This window comes from Erinaceus europaeus, chromosome 16 (assembly GCF_950295315.1).
Source record: "Erinaceus europaeus chromosome 16, mEriEur2.1, whole genome shotgun sequence".
NCBI lineage: Eukaryota > Metazoa > Chordata > Mammalia > Eulipotyphla > Erinaceidae > Erinaceus > Erinaceus europaeus.
The window spans coordinates 78,016,446-78,033,037 of NC_080177.1; the positions used below are offsets into that span (position 1 = coordinate 78,016,446).

The window sequence follows — 16,592 nt, forward strand, 5'->3', positions numbered from 1 at the left end:
TAATTTTTTTTAATTCTGTATTCCTTACTTTTGGAGGAGGGAAGGAGTGAGTAGAGAGACAGCACAGCATCTGTTTATCACCCATGGAACTCCCTTGACATGTCTGGGGTGTTCTGGATGGTGTCAGACTTCAGCACAGCAAGGCGTGTGCCCCATCAGGTAAACCATCTCCCAGAGGTAACTTTTTTATCCCGTCATCTGTCATCAAGAGGCTTCACCACTTAGGGCCAACTTTTTTTTTTTTTTTAAATCAGAGAGCACTAGCTTATGGTGGCTCAGGGGATTGAATCTGGGACTTTGCGGCCTCAACCATGAGTCTCTTTGCATAACCATTATGCTATCTACTCCCACCCTTGGGCCAACTTTTTCAGATGTTGGTGGTGGTGTATATGAAGTCAGCACAGCACTGAAGCTTCCTCCAAGGTGCTGGGGGCTGTGCTAGAACCCAGATCAGATCTCTTGCATGGCACAACAAACCACTATCCTGGGAGCTATTTTGCCAGTCTGAAACTAGCCATTCAAAGTGACCAATTCAGTGGCATTTAGTTCCTTCACAGTGTTGTATGATTGCTACCTCGATCCAGTTCTAAAACATTTTCATCACGATGGAAGAAAACCGTACACCTGCTAAACCGGGCATTCTAGTTTTTTGTACAACATTTATTTCCCAACTGTAAACAGAATAGATTTAGAGTCAGATGTATCTTGTCCAATAGAACTCACACGTTACCATGCTCAAGGATCTGGGTTCAAGCTTCCAGTCATTGCATGGGAGCAACATGTGAAGGGAAAGCTTCCTGAGTGATAGAATGGTGCTGTGGTGTCTCTCCTTTTCTGAGAGAGAGACACAGAGAGAGAGAGAGAGAGAGAGAGAGAGAGAGGCAGGCAGACGCCAGTACTGATGCTTTCTTCAGTGTGGTGAGGGCCAGGCTTGACCCTGGGTTGTGCCATGGTGAATCAGTACACTATCCAAGTGGGCTATTTCACCGGATCTTGCCATCACTTTTTTCTAAGTTTTACCAAACTTAAGTAAGCCTTGGGCTGGGGAGATAGCATAACGGTTCTGCAAAAGACTTTCATGCATAAAGCTTCACAGCCCCAGGTTCAATCCCTAGCACCCCTATAAGCCAGGGCTGAGCAGTGCTCTGGCAAATTAAAGAAATAAAAAATGTATAAAATAACAAAGTTTAAATATACAGTGTCTTCCACATAGGAAAGTTAAATAACTTCTTGTAGTTTTGTCCAAAGTCAGTAAGTAGACAGTAGAAGCCGTCATGATACTGCTACGCAGCTTCCTCTCTCAGAGAAAAATATTGATACTGGTAATGCCTAGTCATTGTGTGCTGATTCATTCATCTGTTTGACAAAGGCTTACTGTCAGAACCTGTGCTAGGGTCTCTGTAGTGGAGAGCTGTCACTCAGCATAGAATGCCTCCTGCCTGGATGGAAAAATGTTACAGGGGTGCTGGGTTGAGAATGACTAGTTTGAGCAGCTAGGGAGGTGTCATGTAGGTAGAATTCTGGACTTCCAAGCATGAGGTTCTGAGTTCAGACCTTCACACCACATATACCAGAGTGATACTCTTGTGTCCTCTCTCTCTCTCTCTCTCTCTCTCACTCTCTTTCTGTGTGTGTGAGTGTGTGCGCCTGCCTCCCTCACTCTTTGTGAAATAAATAAATTTAAATTTAAAAGACTTAAAAGGAGGGTTGAGTAGATTGCCTGTGGTGGGGTCCCAGTAGAGGTGAACTTGAACCCGACTTGGCCTAGTCAGATGCTTTTCCATCACAGTCTCAGAGCCTTTACCTGAGGGAGCTTAGTCTGTTTTAACAGCTGGCCGCTGTGCCATACCGCTGCAGGGCGGGGCAGGGTGGGGTGGAGTGCCGCCTTCTTCTCTTAGCTCTTGGGATTTCTTCCTCCCTGGGATGATGTAAGTCCCGAGGATGATTCTGGGTTTCTAGCCTGTCCTCAGAACCCACTTTGCTTTGAAAGCTTTTTTACCCAGATATAAATGGAGAGCTGGAGGGCAAGTTGGATGAAGTCAGATAAACTGATCAGATAACTAAAAGTGACATTTGTTTTTGAAGAATGTGCTTTGTGGGTCATCTCTGCATGCAAGCCTGCTCTTTCTTGCGAGAGTAGGAGGGAGCTGCAGGCAGTTGTCTGCGAGGCCATCTGTCAGAGCTTGACTGACTGGTAGCTAGAAGACGGAGAGAGAATTCCTGACGTCTCAAGTAATGGGACACTTTGGGGACACTAGAGTGGAAGGAGGTGGTCTTTGCGCTTACAACATGTTCTCAGTGTGTTTTTGAGGCCAGTCTTGTGACTTCAGTAGTCTTAAGAAAACATTTGACTGAGAAACAATTGTATTTTGACATGAAACTGTTGGCACACAGATAAGCATAAAGATACACACTTAGGGTAGGAAGAAAGGGGTTTTTCTGAAATGTGGGTCTGGGAAACAGGTTTAATGAGACTTTCTGGCAGTAGGGACTTCTGTTAGAATGGAACCACATTATCTTTTGGACTTTAAAAATAGACTCATCCAGGAGGTGGCCTAGTGGACAAAACATTGATTAGACTCTCAAGCATGAGGTCCTAAGTTCAGTCCTTAGTATAAACTGTACCAGAGTGGTGTCCGGTTCTCTTCTCTCTCTCCTCGTTTCTCATGAATAAAGTCTTTTTTTTTCTTTTTATGTTTTTCCACACTCTTTTTATTAGTGATTTAGAAAATTATAAAATAATAAGTACGATTCCACACTGTTCCCACCACCAGAGTTCTGTGTCCCCATTCCCTCTTTTGGAAACTGCAGCAGTTTCCCCAAGGCTGCAGATATGGGTAGACTATTTTTATTTAGTTATTTACTTACTTATTTATTTATTCCCTTTTGTTGCCCTTGTTGTTTTTATTGTTGTTGTTATTGATGTCATCGTTGTTGGATAGGACAGAGGGAAATGGAGAGAGAAGGGAAGACAGAGAGGGATAGAAAGATAGACACGTGGCGTGGGAGGTGGCACAGTGGCTAAGGCACTAGACTCTCAAGCATGAGGTCTTGAGTTCAATCCCCGGCAGCACATGCACCAGAGGGGTGTCTGGTTCTTTCTCTCTCTCTTCTATCTTTCTCATTAATATGTAAATAAAATCTTTTTAAAAAGAAAGAAAGAAAGATAGATGCCTGCAGACCTGCTTCACTGTTTGTGAAGTGACTCCCCTGCAGGTGGGGAGCCCGGGGCTCCAACCGAGATCCTTACACCAGTCCTTGCGCTTTGCGCCATGTGTGCTTAACCCGCTGTGCTACCCCCTGACTCCCTGGGTTGACTATTATTTCTATAACTGTATACACGATTTCTTTCTATATTTTTGCCCATTTTCCCCTATGGTCCTGGCTTCTCTTCCTTTTTTTTTTTTCCTTCTCTTCCTTTTTAAGTCACACCTATACCTATACTCCTGAATGTCTTTTTTTTTTCTCCCTTTTCTCGCTCTGGGTCTGGATGGAATTGGATTTCAGAGCCCTCTAGTCACCTTTCCCTAACACTTCTCCCCCTCTGGAAGTATGGATCAAATAAATTAATATTTTTAATATTTATATATTTATTCCCTTTTGTTGCCCTTGTTGTTTTTTATTGTTGTCGTTGTTGTTGGATAGGACAGAGAGAAATGGAGAGAGGAGGCGAAGGCAGAGAGGGTGAGAGAAAAACACCTGCAGACCTGCTTCACTGCTTGTGAAGCGACTCCCCTGCAGGTGGGGAGCCGGGCGCTCGAACTGGGATCCTTATGCCGGTCCTTGCGCTTGGCGCCACGTGCGCTTAACCCACTGCTCTACTGGCCAACTCTCAAATTTTTTTAAAAAAATAACAAAAAATAGGGGCTAGGTGGTGGCGCACCTGGTTGAGTGCATGTGTTACAGTGCTCAAGGACCCGGGTTCCAGCTCCTGGTCCCCACGTGCAGCGGAAAAGTTTCACGAATGGTGAAGGAGGGCTGCAGGTCTCTCTCTCTAACACCCTCTTCCCTCTCAATTTCTGACGGTCTCTAGCCAATAAATAAAGATAATTTTAAAAAAATTAAAAGGGAGCCCTCGGCGGGTTAAGTGCACATGCCGGAAAGCGCAGGGATCCATATCAGGATCCTGGTTCGAGCCCCCGGCTCCCCACCTGCAGGGGAGTCACTTCACAAACAGTGAAGCAGGTCTGCAGGTGTCTGTCTTTCTCTCCCCCTCTTTATCTTCCCCTCCTCTCTCCATTTCTCTCTGTCCTATCTAACAACGGCAACGACATCAATAACAACAACAACAAAAAATAACAAGGGCAACAAAAGGGAAAAATATAAAATAAAATTTTTTTTAAAGCTTTTAAAAAATTTTCCCCTTTTGTTGCCCTTGTTGTTTAACATTGCTGTGGTTATTGATGTCATTGTTGTTGTATAGGACAGAGAGAAATGGAGAGAGGAGGGGAAGACAGAGGGGGAGAGAAAGACAGACACCTGCAGACCTGCTTCACCGCTTATAAAGCGACTCCCCTGCAGGTGGGGAGCCGGGGATTCGAACCGGGGCCTTATGCCCGTCCTTGCGCTTCGCGCCATGTGCACATAACCTAATGCGCCACTGCTGTCTCCCTAAAATAAAATAATTTAAAAATTAAAAAAAAACAACAACAAACAATAGGGCTGGGGTAGATAGCATAATGGTTATACAAAGAGACTCTCATGCCTGAGGCTCCAAAGTCCTAGGTTTAATCCCCTACACCACTAAAGATCACAGTGCTCTGGTAATAATAAATACATAAAAATAGACTAATTTGTTTAATGTGGTTTAAGTAAATTTTTGTTTGTAATTTAGGCTGTGGAGTTCTTTATATATATATGTATATATATATTTATATTTATTTTCCCTTTTGTTGCCTTTTTTTTTTTTTTACTGTTGTAGTTATTGTTATTGATGTTGTTGTTAGGACAGAGAGAAATGGAGAGAGGAGGGGAAGACAGGGGGAAAGAGAGACAGACACCTGCAGACCTGCTTCACCACTTGTGAAGCGACATCCCTGCAGGTGGGGAGCCGGGGGCTTGAACCGGGATCCTCACACTGGTCCTTGCTGCGCCACGTGCGCTTAATCCGCTGTGCTACCGCCCGACTCCCATGTTCGTTTCTTTTTAATGACAAGGAAGAAGGAAAGAGAAGAGAACCAGAGAACCACTTTGGTACTTGTTGTCGGGGATCAAACTGGGGACCTCATGCTTGAGAACCCAACACTTTATCCACTGCACCACCTCCCGGGCTACAAAGTAATTAAGTTCGTTTATTTTTGGTATAGTGATCTGAGTTCTGATAACAATTAAAATAATTTTTTTCCTTTGGGTTTAAAAAATGTTTATTATTAGAGAGAGCGCGCCCGGAAGAACCAGAGCATCACTGTGGATGTGCTTATGCTAGGGACTGAACTCAGGACCTCCTGCTTGAGAGTCCAGGGTTTTATCCACTTTGCTATCTCCCAGACCACTGTCCTTTGGGTTTGGTCTCTTTCTCTGAATTCAGTCAGGAAATGGGATGAAATCAAAACAAACCTTCCCTTTTATTTTATTTTATTTTATTTTATTTTATTTTATTTTATTTTATTTTATTTTACTTGATAGGACAGAGAGGAATTGAGAGAGGAGGAGGAGAGAGACAGGGAGAAAGAGAAAGAGATACCTGCGGATTTCACCATGTTGCTGATTTAGATCACGTGAGCAGCAGGCAGGTGCAAGCCCAGCCTCCACTGCAGGACACCTGGATGCTGGTCTTTCAGTAATGACGGGTCACGTGCTGAGTGCTTGTTCCGTTCCTAGCCTTGGCGCCCTGCCATTTACATCTGGGTTTCACTTGGTTCCCCAAGTCTCCCCAGGGGTCGTAGAACCTGCTACCTCATTTCCAGGGAGGCTGCAGTAGTGAAAAGACCCTTTGCAAGTTCCTACAACTTCAAAGCAGGAATGGAATTTGGGTAATTGGGACTTGTGTGAGACTCCAGAGGTTGAGGGTGAACGGAGTAGTGTGATAGGCAGCAAAGGCACATGGGAGGCAGAAGGGACAGTGCGGCATGGTACACGTGCCCAGACATTTCCTCATCTACTCTTTCCTTATTTATATGTTTTGGATAGAGGCAGAGAGAAATTGAGAGGGGAGGGGAGATAGGGGGGAGAGAGAGAGACAGACAGACAGACACACATACCTGCAGTGCTGCTTCATCACTCAGGAAGCTTCCCCTCCGTAGGTAGGGGCCAGGGACTCGAACCTTGTCCGCAACAAAATGTGCACTTAACCAGGTGCACCACTGCCTGGCCCCTTCTATCTAGTTACTTGATGACCAGCAAGAGGTAGTCTGTGAAGCTTGGGGAGGATGGCACTGAGAATTTGGGGAGGGCGGCTCTGGAGTCACCTGGATTTTGCTGGGGGAGACCATTTCAAACACCTGGTGAAGTTGGGTGGGGTGGCTGGTTGGAAGGGTTCACACAGAGCGAGGCAGAGGGAGCTGTTGCCACCAGAACTGGATCAGAGTGGGTTCAGTGAGTGCGAGCAGGCAGACTGAGTAGGGCAGGAGTTTTCTAGCTCACTCCTTTTTGTCATCAAAGAGAATCTTTTTTTTTTTTCTTCTTGTTTTTCTAGGTTGAAGAGATAACACAATGGTTATGCAAAAGGCACCAGAGGTCTCAGGTTCAATCCCCAGCTAAACCACAACTGAACAGTTCTCTGGTTAAAAGAGAAAAATATTTATTAATTTATTTAATATTTATTCCCTTTTGTTGCCCTTGTTGTTTTATTGTGGTTGTTATTGTTGTTGTTATTGATGTCGTCTTTGTTGGATAGGACGGAGAGAAATGGAGGGAGGAGGGGAAGACAGAGAGGGGGAGAGACACACCTGCAGACCTGCTTCACCGCCTGTAAAGCAACTCCCTTGCAGGTGGGGAGCCGGTCCTTGCGCTTTGTGCCACCTGTGCTTAACTCGCTGTGCTACCGCCCACTACCGCCCGACTCCCAAGAAAAAGGTTTATTTATTTTAATGAGAGACAGAGACAGATCAGAGCCCTGCTCGGTTCTGGTGTACATTGTTGCTGGGGTCTGAGTCTGAAACTTCACCAGCTAAGGCACGAGAATCTGGTGCACTATGACTGGCACTATGTCCCTAACCCCAGAGGGAATTTTTTTTTTTTAACCTTTTCCTCCCTTGATTGAAAACCAGCCCTATTACCACTTAGCCACGTTAGCCTCTTGTTTCTGACTCAGAAGAACACAAAGCACTGTGGGAAGCAGAAGGGACTGCAGCATAGCACACTTGCCCAGACATCATCTCGTCTAGCCAGTCACTACCCAGTCAGGGCAGGCAAAGGTGGTTATTGCTCATTTTACTTGTCATTAAAAAATACGATCAGAGGAGCTGGGTGGTGGTGCACCTGGTTGAGTTCACACATTATGGAGCACAAGGACCCAGGTTCAAACCCCAAGTCCCCACCCGCTTGGTGGCAGCTTCATGAGTTGTGAAGCGGGGCTACAGGTGCTTCTCTCCCACCCTCCTCTCTCTCTCTCTTGATTTCTCTCTGTCGCTATCCAACAGATAAATCTGATTACTATGTGTTCAAACGATTGAGGCTTATAAGTAAAAAAACAGGCCAGAGCATCCTGGGAGTTAGCTATGCAGTGGATTAGTGTTAGACTCTCAAGCATGAGGTCCCGAGTTCGGTCCCTGGCATTGCATCACAAGTGCCGGAGGGAGGCTCTGAGTCTCTCTCACTCCTCATTCTCATTAATAAGTAAATAAATTAGACAAAGAAAAAGAAAGAAGTAGCTGAAACTATGAGCGCCTCCAAGAATGACTTGCACTAGACTCGGAGAAGTACACCCAACATAGGGACACGTGTGTGTGGTGAACAGCCCCTGGAAGGCCGGAGGGCAGATGCTGGCCCTAATGTTGATGGGAAGCGCTTTTGTTTGCTTGTTTGTTTGTTTTTAAAAATTTTATTTATCGGAGTCGGGCTGTAGCGCGGCAGGTTAAGTGCACGTGGCACGAAGCGCTAGGACTGGCGTAAGGATCCTGGTTCGAGTCCCCGGCTCCCCACCTGCAGGGGAGTCGCTTCACATGCAGTGAAGCAGGTCTGCAGGTGTCTGTCTTTCTCTCCCCCTCTCTGTCTTCCCCTCCTCTCTCCATTTCTCTCTGTCTTATCCAACAACGACGACATCAGTAACAACAACAACAAAGCAACAATGGCAACAAAAGGGAAAATAAATAAATAAATATTAAAATTTTTTAAAAAATTTATTTATTAATGAGAAAGATAGGAGGAGAGAGAGAAAGAACCAGCCATCACTCTGGCACATGTGCTGCCCGGGATCAAACTCAGGTCCTCATGCTTGAAAGGCCAAACCTTTATCACTGCGCCACCTCCTGGACCATAGTTTGAACTCTTTCATTCTTCCTTTTTTTTTTTTTTTTTGAACTCTTTCTCTAATATTTTATTTATTTTCTCCCTTTTGTTGCCCTTGTTTATCGTCATTATTATTATTGTTGTTGTTGTTATTGCTGTCGTAGTTGGATAGGACAGAGAGAAATCGAGAGAGGAGGGGGAAACAGAGGAGGAAAGAGAGACACCTGTAGACCCACGCTACCACCTGTAAAGCGACTCCCCTGCAGGTGGGGAGCCGGGGGTTCAAACCGGGATTCTTCCGCCGGTCCTTGTGCTTTGCACCATGTGTGCTTAATCCGCTGCGTCACTGCCCTGGCTCCCTAATTTTTATTTTAGTGAGAGAGATACAGAGGAAAACGTACATAGAGAAAGAAGGGGGAGAGAGATCAGAGCCCGTCTCAGCTCTGGCTAGTGGGGGTGTGGAGGATTGAACCTGGGACTTCAGAGCTTCAGGCATGAAAGTCTTTTGCAGAACCATTATGCTCTCTCCCTGACCCCTAGTTTGAGCTCTTTCATGACCACCAAGTTCTGTTTATTTATTTATTTATAAAATGAAGGTCTGGCTTCTGTCATTGCTTCTCCACTGAACATGGGTGTTGGCAGGTCGATCCATACTCCCAGCCTGTCTCTCTCTTTCCCTAGTGGGGCAGGGCTCTGGGGAGGTGGGGCTCCAGGACACATTGGTGAGGTTGTCTGTCCAGGGAAGTCTGGTTGGCATCATGGTAGCATCTGGAACCTGGTGCTGAAAAAGAGTCAACATATAAAGCAGAACAAATTGTTGACTAATCATGAACCTAAAGGCTGGAATAGTGCAGATGAAGATTTGTGGTCTCTGTTTTGGAAAAAAGCTAGTAGGTCTGTTTAGGTATATTCCAAGGGGCCCATGACCTTACTAGTTTTGTCTGAGCCTGACATCTGATATCCAGGTGATCTAAGTTCTTGTCTGGGGAGATGGTGTCATGGTTGGAAACACCAAGTTCTTTTGTTTGCTTGTTTGTGTTTGTGTTTGTTTTGCCTCCATGGCTACCGCTGGTGCTCTTTGCCTGCACTATGGATCCATTGCTCCTGGAGGCCGTTTTTCCCATTGTTTGTTGCATTTGTTGTAATGACTGTTATTGTTGTTATTGCTGTTGTTGTTATTGGATAGGACAGAGAGAAATGGAGGGGAGAGGGGAAGACAGAGAGGAGGAGAGAAAGACAGACACCTGCAGACCTGCTTCACTGGTTGTAAAGTGACTCCTCTGCAGGTGGGCAGCCGGGGGCTCGAACCAGGATCCTTACACTGGGTCCTGTTGCTTCACATCATGTGTGCTACCACCTGCCCCCCTCCACCAAGTTCTTAGTCTGACCGAGGCTTTAGGAATTTCTGGTACTTGCTTGCTGAGCTAAGAGCTGGGGAGCTGCTGTCCTGGTGTTTCCTGGTCACCTCAGTCATTTTCTTGATGGGTCAGTGAAGGGCCCTTGACCATGCAGGTATTGCTAGCTATCCCAGAGACCCTACTCTTCATTTCCGGCCTCTCTTTGTTTTGTTCTTTCTTGAAGGTAACGAACGAAGAAGACTTTATTAGGAAATTGGACTGCAGACCTGATCAGCTCCTGAAGGTGGTTTCTATTTTTGGAAATACTGGCGATGGCAAGTCTCATACCCTCAACCATACCTTCTTCCACGGCCGCGAAGTCTTTAAAACCTCCCCCGCCCAAGAGTCCTGCACTGTGGGCGTGTGGGCGGCCTATGATCCAGTCCACAGAGTAGCTGTAATAGACACAGAAGGGCTTTTGGGGGCTACGGTGAATCTAAGCCAGAGAACTCGACTGCTCCTTAAGGTCCTGGCCATCTCAGACCTTGTCATCTATCGAACTCATGCAGACCGGCTGCACAATGACCTCTTCAAGTTCCTTGGAGATGCCTCGGAAGCTTACCTGAAGCACTTCACCAAGGAGCTCAAGGCTACCACTGCCCGCTGTGGCCTGGATGTCCCCTTGTCCACCCTGGGCCCCGCTGTTATCATTTTCCACGAGACCGTACACACTCAGCTGCTGGGTTCTGGTGAGTAGACTGGGCCCCAGGCGCAGATGGAGTCTCCTGGGTACGAGCTCACAGCTGCTGGGCTGCGACAGCGGCTTGGTTGTCGTCCCTGTAAGCATTTCTTTCTTTTTTTAAAAAAGTATTTATTTATTCCCTTTTGTTGCCATTGCTGTTTTATTACTGCAGTTATTATTGTCGTCATTGTTGGATAGGACAGAGAGAAATGGAGAGAGGAGGGGAAGACAGAGAGGGGGAGAGAAAGATAGACACCTGCAGACCTGCTTCACCGCCTGTGAAGCGACTCCCCTGCAGGTGGAGAGCCGGGGGCTCGAACCGGGATCCTTGGGCCGGTCCTTGCACTTTGTGCTGCGTGCACTTAACCCGCCACGCCACCGCCCGACCCCCACTGCACGTATTTCTTTGTAGTGTTTTCTTTGTGATTTTTATTAGTGATTTAATATTGGCTTATGAGATCATAAGATAATAGGAGTGTGACTCCACACCATTCTCATCACCAGAGTTCTGTGTTTGTGTCCTCTCCATTGGAAACTACAGTGGTTCTCCCAAGGTCACAGATATGTGTTGTCTATTATTTTTCTATCTATCTATCTATCTATCTATCTATCTATCTATCTATCAGTCATCTTTTTTGTCCATTTTTCTATGATCCTGTCATTTCTTCCTTTCTTTTTTAAAATCTTTTTTATTTTTATTTAATTTATTTTTTTAATTATCTTTATTTACTGGATAGAGACAGCCAGAAACTGAGAGGGAATGGGGAGATAGAGAGAGGGAGAGACAGAGAGACACCTGCATCCCTGCTTCACCACTTGTGAAGCTTTCCCCCTGCAGGTGGGGACCGGGGGCTCGAACCTGGGTCCTTGCGCACTGTAACCTGTGCACTCAAGCAGCTGCGCCACCACCCGGCCCCTATTTTTATTTTTTTATTATCGATCTAATATTAGTTCATAAAATGACAAGATCACAGGGGTACATTTCCACACCATTCCCACCACCAGAGGTGTGTGTGTTCTCATTCCCTCCACTGGAAACGCAGACACACTTCTACCTGGGCCAAACATGAGGAGGTGTTTCAAGAAGAATATAGTGCGCAACCCCGTGCGCTGCTTGTGGCAGGGTGGAGACTGGGAATGGCCGGTTGACTTTTGAATGTAGAGGCCATCGCTAATCTGGATAAGACCTGCTTCCCCAGGTCCTGGGCAGGAAAGCCTCATGGGTGGAATCGAGAGGAAAAGGTGTCTGGGGAGGCGGCTCAGGGCAGCATCCGTGTGCCTGAGGCCCCGTGTTTGCCCCCGCCTCGCGTGGCAGGGTAGCTCTGTGGCCTCTCTCTCACTAAGTAAGTGGATGAATGAAGAGGAGGACGAGCTGCTGGCTAAACAGCTGCTTGGCTCAGGGTTAAGCTCGACCCCCACTGCACTGGAGGAAGCTGTCATCTCTGTTACTCTTTTTCTCTCTCTACCTCTCTGTCTCTATCTTTAAAAAAAAAAAAGGAAAAGGAAAGGAGGGGGGGGAGAAAGCTCTAGCCAATAAAAAGGAAAGAGACAAAAAGAGTGATAGCTGGGGGAGTCAGGCTGTGGCACAGCGGGTTAAGCGCAGGTGGCGCAAAGCACAAGGACCGGCATAAGGATCCTGGTTCGAACCCCGGCTCCCCACCTGCAGGGGAGTCGCTTCACAGGCGGTGAAGCAGGTCTGCAGGTGTCTATCTTTCTCTCCTCCTCTCTGTCTTCTCCTCCTCTCTCCATTTCTCTCTGTCCTATCCAACAATGACAACAACAATAACTACAACAATAAAACAACAAGGGCAACACAAGGGAATAAATAAATAAAAATAAATATTAAAAAAAAAAAAAGAGTGATAGCTGGAGGCTGATAAGGAATTGCAGGCAGCTTTCTGCTGTGTGGGCATTGCAGGTATCTGTGCGCCAGCGGGGACGATAAGGCAGGAGGGAGGGACCCAAAGGAGAGGGAAGGCAGAGCAGGGACTTGGGTGATGTGCAGGTGCACGGCCGTCTTAGAGCATGTGGGCCAGGCTGCAGGTAAGTGGGGTGGTATATGTGGATGCTGTCTTTCTGTTTTCCCTTCCTCCCTTCCTCTCTCTCTTCCTTTTTTTTTTATTTTTATTTTTTAATTTATATCTTTATTGGGGAATTAATGTTTTACATTCAACAGTAAATACAATAGTTTGTACATGCATAACATTTCCCAGTTTCCCATTTAACAATACAACCTCCACTGTGTCATTTATCATCCTTCATGGACCTGTATTCTCCCCACCCACCCACCCCAGAGTCTTTTACTTTGGTGCAATATGCCAATTCCAGTTCAGGTTCTACTTGTGTTTTATTTTCTGATCTTGTTTTTCAACTTCGGCCTGAGAGTGAGATCATCCCGTATTCATTCTTCTGTTTCTGACTTATTTCACTCAACATGATTTTTTCAAGGTCCATCCAAGATCGGCTGAAAATGGTGAAGTCACAATTTTTTACAGCTGAGTAGTATTCCATTGTGTATCTAGACCACAACTTGCTCAGCCACTCATCTGTGGTTGGACACCTGGGTTGCTTCCAGGTTTTGGCTATTACAAATTGTGCTGCCAAGAACATATGTGTACACAGATCTTTTTGGATGGATGTGTTGGGTTCCTTAGGATATATCCCCAGGAGAGAAATTGCAGGATCATAGGGTAGGTCCATTTCTAGCCTTCTGAGAGTTCTCCAGACTGTTCTCCACAGAGGTTGGACCAATTGACATTCCCACCAGCAATGCAGGAGGGTTCCTTTGACCCCACACCCTCTCCAGCATTTGCTGCTGTTACCTTTTCTGATGTATGACATTCTCACAGGAGTGAAGTGATATCTCATTGTTGTCTTGATTTGCATTTCTCTGACAATCAGAGACTTGGAGCATTTTTTCTTGTGTTTCTCAGCCTTTTGGATATCTTCTGTGGTGAATATTCTGTCCAAGTCCTCCCCCCATTTTTGGATGGGGTTATTTGTTGTCTTGTTGAGTCTGGCAAGCTCTTTATACATGATAGCTATTAAACTCTTTTTTTTTTTATTTATTCCCTTTTGTTGCCCTTGTTGTTTTATTGTTGTAGTTATTATTGTTATTGTCGTTGTTGTTGGAGTTATTAAACTCTTATCTGATGTATGGCATGTAAAGATCTTCTCCCATTCTGTGAGGGGTCTCTTGGTTTGGGTAGTGGTTTCTTTTGCTGTGGAGAAGCTTTTTAATTTGATGTAGTCCCATAGGTTTATACTTGCCTTAGTCTTCTTTGTAATTGGATTCGTTTCATTGAAAATGTCTTTAAAATTTATGCGGAAAAGAGTTATGCCAATATTTTCCTCTAAGTATTTGATAGTTTGTGGTCTAACATCCATGTCCTTGATCCACTTGGAATTTACTTTTGTATTTGGTGAAATACAGTGATTCAGTTTCATTCTTCTGCATGTTTCAACCCATTGTTTCTAACACCATTTGTTGAAGAGACTCTGCTTTCCCCATGTAATAGTCTGGGCTCCTTTGTCAAAGATTAGATGTCCTTAGGTGTGGGGCCTCATTTCTGGGCTCTCAATTCTATTCCACTGGTCAGTGTGTCTATTCATGTTCCAGTACCAAGCAGTTTTGATGACAGTGGCCCTATAATACAGTTTGAGATCTGGGAGTGTGATGCCTCCGGTTCTGGTCTTTTTTCTCAAGATTGTTTTGGCAATTCTAGGTCTTTTCTGGTTCCAGATAAACATCTGTAGCATTTTTTCTATTCTCCTAAAAAATGTGCTTGGGATCTTGATGAGGATTGCATTAAATTTGTAGATGGCTCTGGGTAATATATTCATTTTGATGATGTTAATTCTTCCAACCCATGAACATGGAATATCTTTCCACTTCTTTGCGTCTTTTTCAATTTCTTTGAGTAGTGACTCATAATTTTCAGTATATAAGTCTTTCAGTTCTTTGGTTAGGTTTACTCCTAGATATTTTATTGTTTTTGTTGCTAGAGTAAAAGGAATTGATTTCTGGATTTCAATTTCTTCTAACTTAGTGTTTACATAGAGGAATGCCACTGACTTTTGAATGTTAATTTTATAGCCTGACACCTTACTGTATTGCCTGATGATTTCCAAAAGCTTCTTGCTGGATTCCTGAGGTTTTTCCATGTATACTATCATGTCATCTGCAAATAAGGAGAGTTTGACTTCTTCTCTTCCAATCTGTATGCCTTTAATTCCTTGCTCCTGCCTGATTGCTATTGCAAGAACTTCCAACACTATGTTGAATAGTAATGGTGATAGTGGGCAGCCCTGTCTAGTACCTGATCTGAGTGGAAATGCTTCCAGTTTTTCACCATTGAGTATATGTTGGCTGCAGGTTTGCTATATATAGACTCCACTATCTTCAGGAATTTTCCATCTAGTCCCATTTTTTGTAGTGTTTTGATGATAAAGGGATGTTGTATTTTGTCAAAGGTTTTCTCTGCATCTATTGATATGACCATGTGGTTTTTGGTCTTGCTTTTGTTGATGTGGTGGATCACATTGATTGATTTACGTATATTAAACCAACCTTGCATGCCTGGGATAAACCCCACTTGGTCATGATAAACAATCTTTTTGATATACTGCTGTATCCGGTTGGCTAGAATTTTGTTCAGAATTTTAGCATCTATGTTCATCAGAGATATTGGTCTATAGTTTTCTTTTTTGGTTGTGTCTCTGTCTGCTTTTGGTATCAGAGTGATACTGGCTTCATAGAAGCTGGCAGGGAGTATTCCAGTGTCTTCAATCTTCTGGAAGACTTTTAAAAGTAGAGGTATTAGTTCTTCTTTGAAGGTTTTGTAGAATTCATTTGTAAAACCATCTGGTCCAGGACTTGTATTTTTGGGGAGATTTTTGATAACTGTTTCAATTTCATTAGTTGTGATGGGCCTGTTCATGTTATCCACTTCCTCTTTACTTAGTTTTGGAAGTTGGTAGGTATCTAGGAAATCGTACATTTCTTCCAGGTTCTCTAGCTTGGTGGCATATAGTTGTTCATAGAAGCCTTGAATGATATGTTGAATTTCTGCAGTGTCTGTTGTGATATCTCCTCTTTCATTTACTATCTGATTTATTTGGGTCTTCTCCCTTTTTTGTTTTGTGAGTCTGGCTAAAGGTTTGTTGATTTTGTTTACTCTTTCGAAGAACCAACATTTCCTTTCATTGATCTTTTGTATGGTTTTCTTATTCTCTCTCTTCCTTTTTAATAAGATACATTATTTATTTATTTATTTATTCCCTTTTGTTGCCCTTGTTGTTTTATTGTTGTAGTTATTATTGATGTTGTCGTTATTGGATAGGACAGAGAGAAATGGAGAGAGGAGGGGAAGACAGATAGGGGGAGAGAAAGACAGACACCTGCAGACCTGCTTCACCGCCTGTGAAGCGAACCCCCACAGGTGGGGAGACGGGGGCTCGAACTGGGATCCTTATGCCGGTCCTTACGCTTTGCGCCACCTGCGCTTAACTCGCTGCGCTACCACCCGATTCCCTCTCTTCCTTTTTATTTTAATTAATTAATTTTTTGATAGTGCAGAGAGATGTTGAGAGAGAATGTGGAGGGAGAGGAAGAGAGACAAACAGACACCTGCAACTCTGCTTTGCCAGTGTGAAGCTTCCCCCTTGCAGGTGGGGACCAGGGACTCAAACCTGGGCCTTTTTAAAAACATATTTATTCATTTATTCCCTTTTGTTGCCCTTGTTCTTTTGTAGTTGTTATTGTTGTAGAGGAAGCTCCTGTGTTTTTGTGTCTTTACTTCTCTGTCTTGTCTGATTGTAAAAGTGGCCTGGAGGTTAAAATCACATGTGTTTGATTCTGGTCTCCTCTCTCTCTCTCTCTCACTCTCTCTCTCTCTCTCTGTCTTTCTCTCATTACTTATTTTTGAATGTTATTAGTGACTTTATATTGATTTACAAAATTATAAGATAACAAATTATAAGATAATTATAAGATAACGGGCATTATGCTGCAATGTTCCCAGAGTTCTGTGCTCCCATTTACCCACTGGAAGCTACAGCTCAACCTTCTCCCAAGGTTGAGATGTGGGTTGACTATTTTTTCTACAACTATCTGCCTACATTTG

The 16,592-nt window shown here is 44.4% G+C and overlaps 1 protein-coding gene across 2 annotated transcripts in view; it reads left to right on the plus strand.

Moving 5' to 3' along the window:
- ZFYVE1 (zinc finger FYVE-type containing 1) overlaps nucleotides 1–16,592 on the plus strand; it is a 65,895-nt gene that overhangs the window by 21,815 nt on the left and 27,488 nt on the right. For both annotated transcript variants that reach the window (XM_060175507.1, XM_007521749.3), the window contains exon 3: nucleotides 9,970–10,474. In XM_060175507.1, coding sequence (XP_060031490.1) covers nucleotides 9,970–10,474 — 505 coding nt within the window. The remainder of the gene's footprint in view (nucleotides 1–9,969; nucleotides 10,475–16,592) is intronic.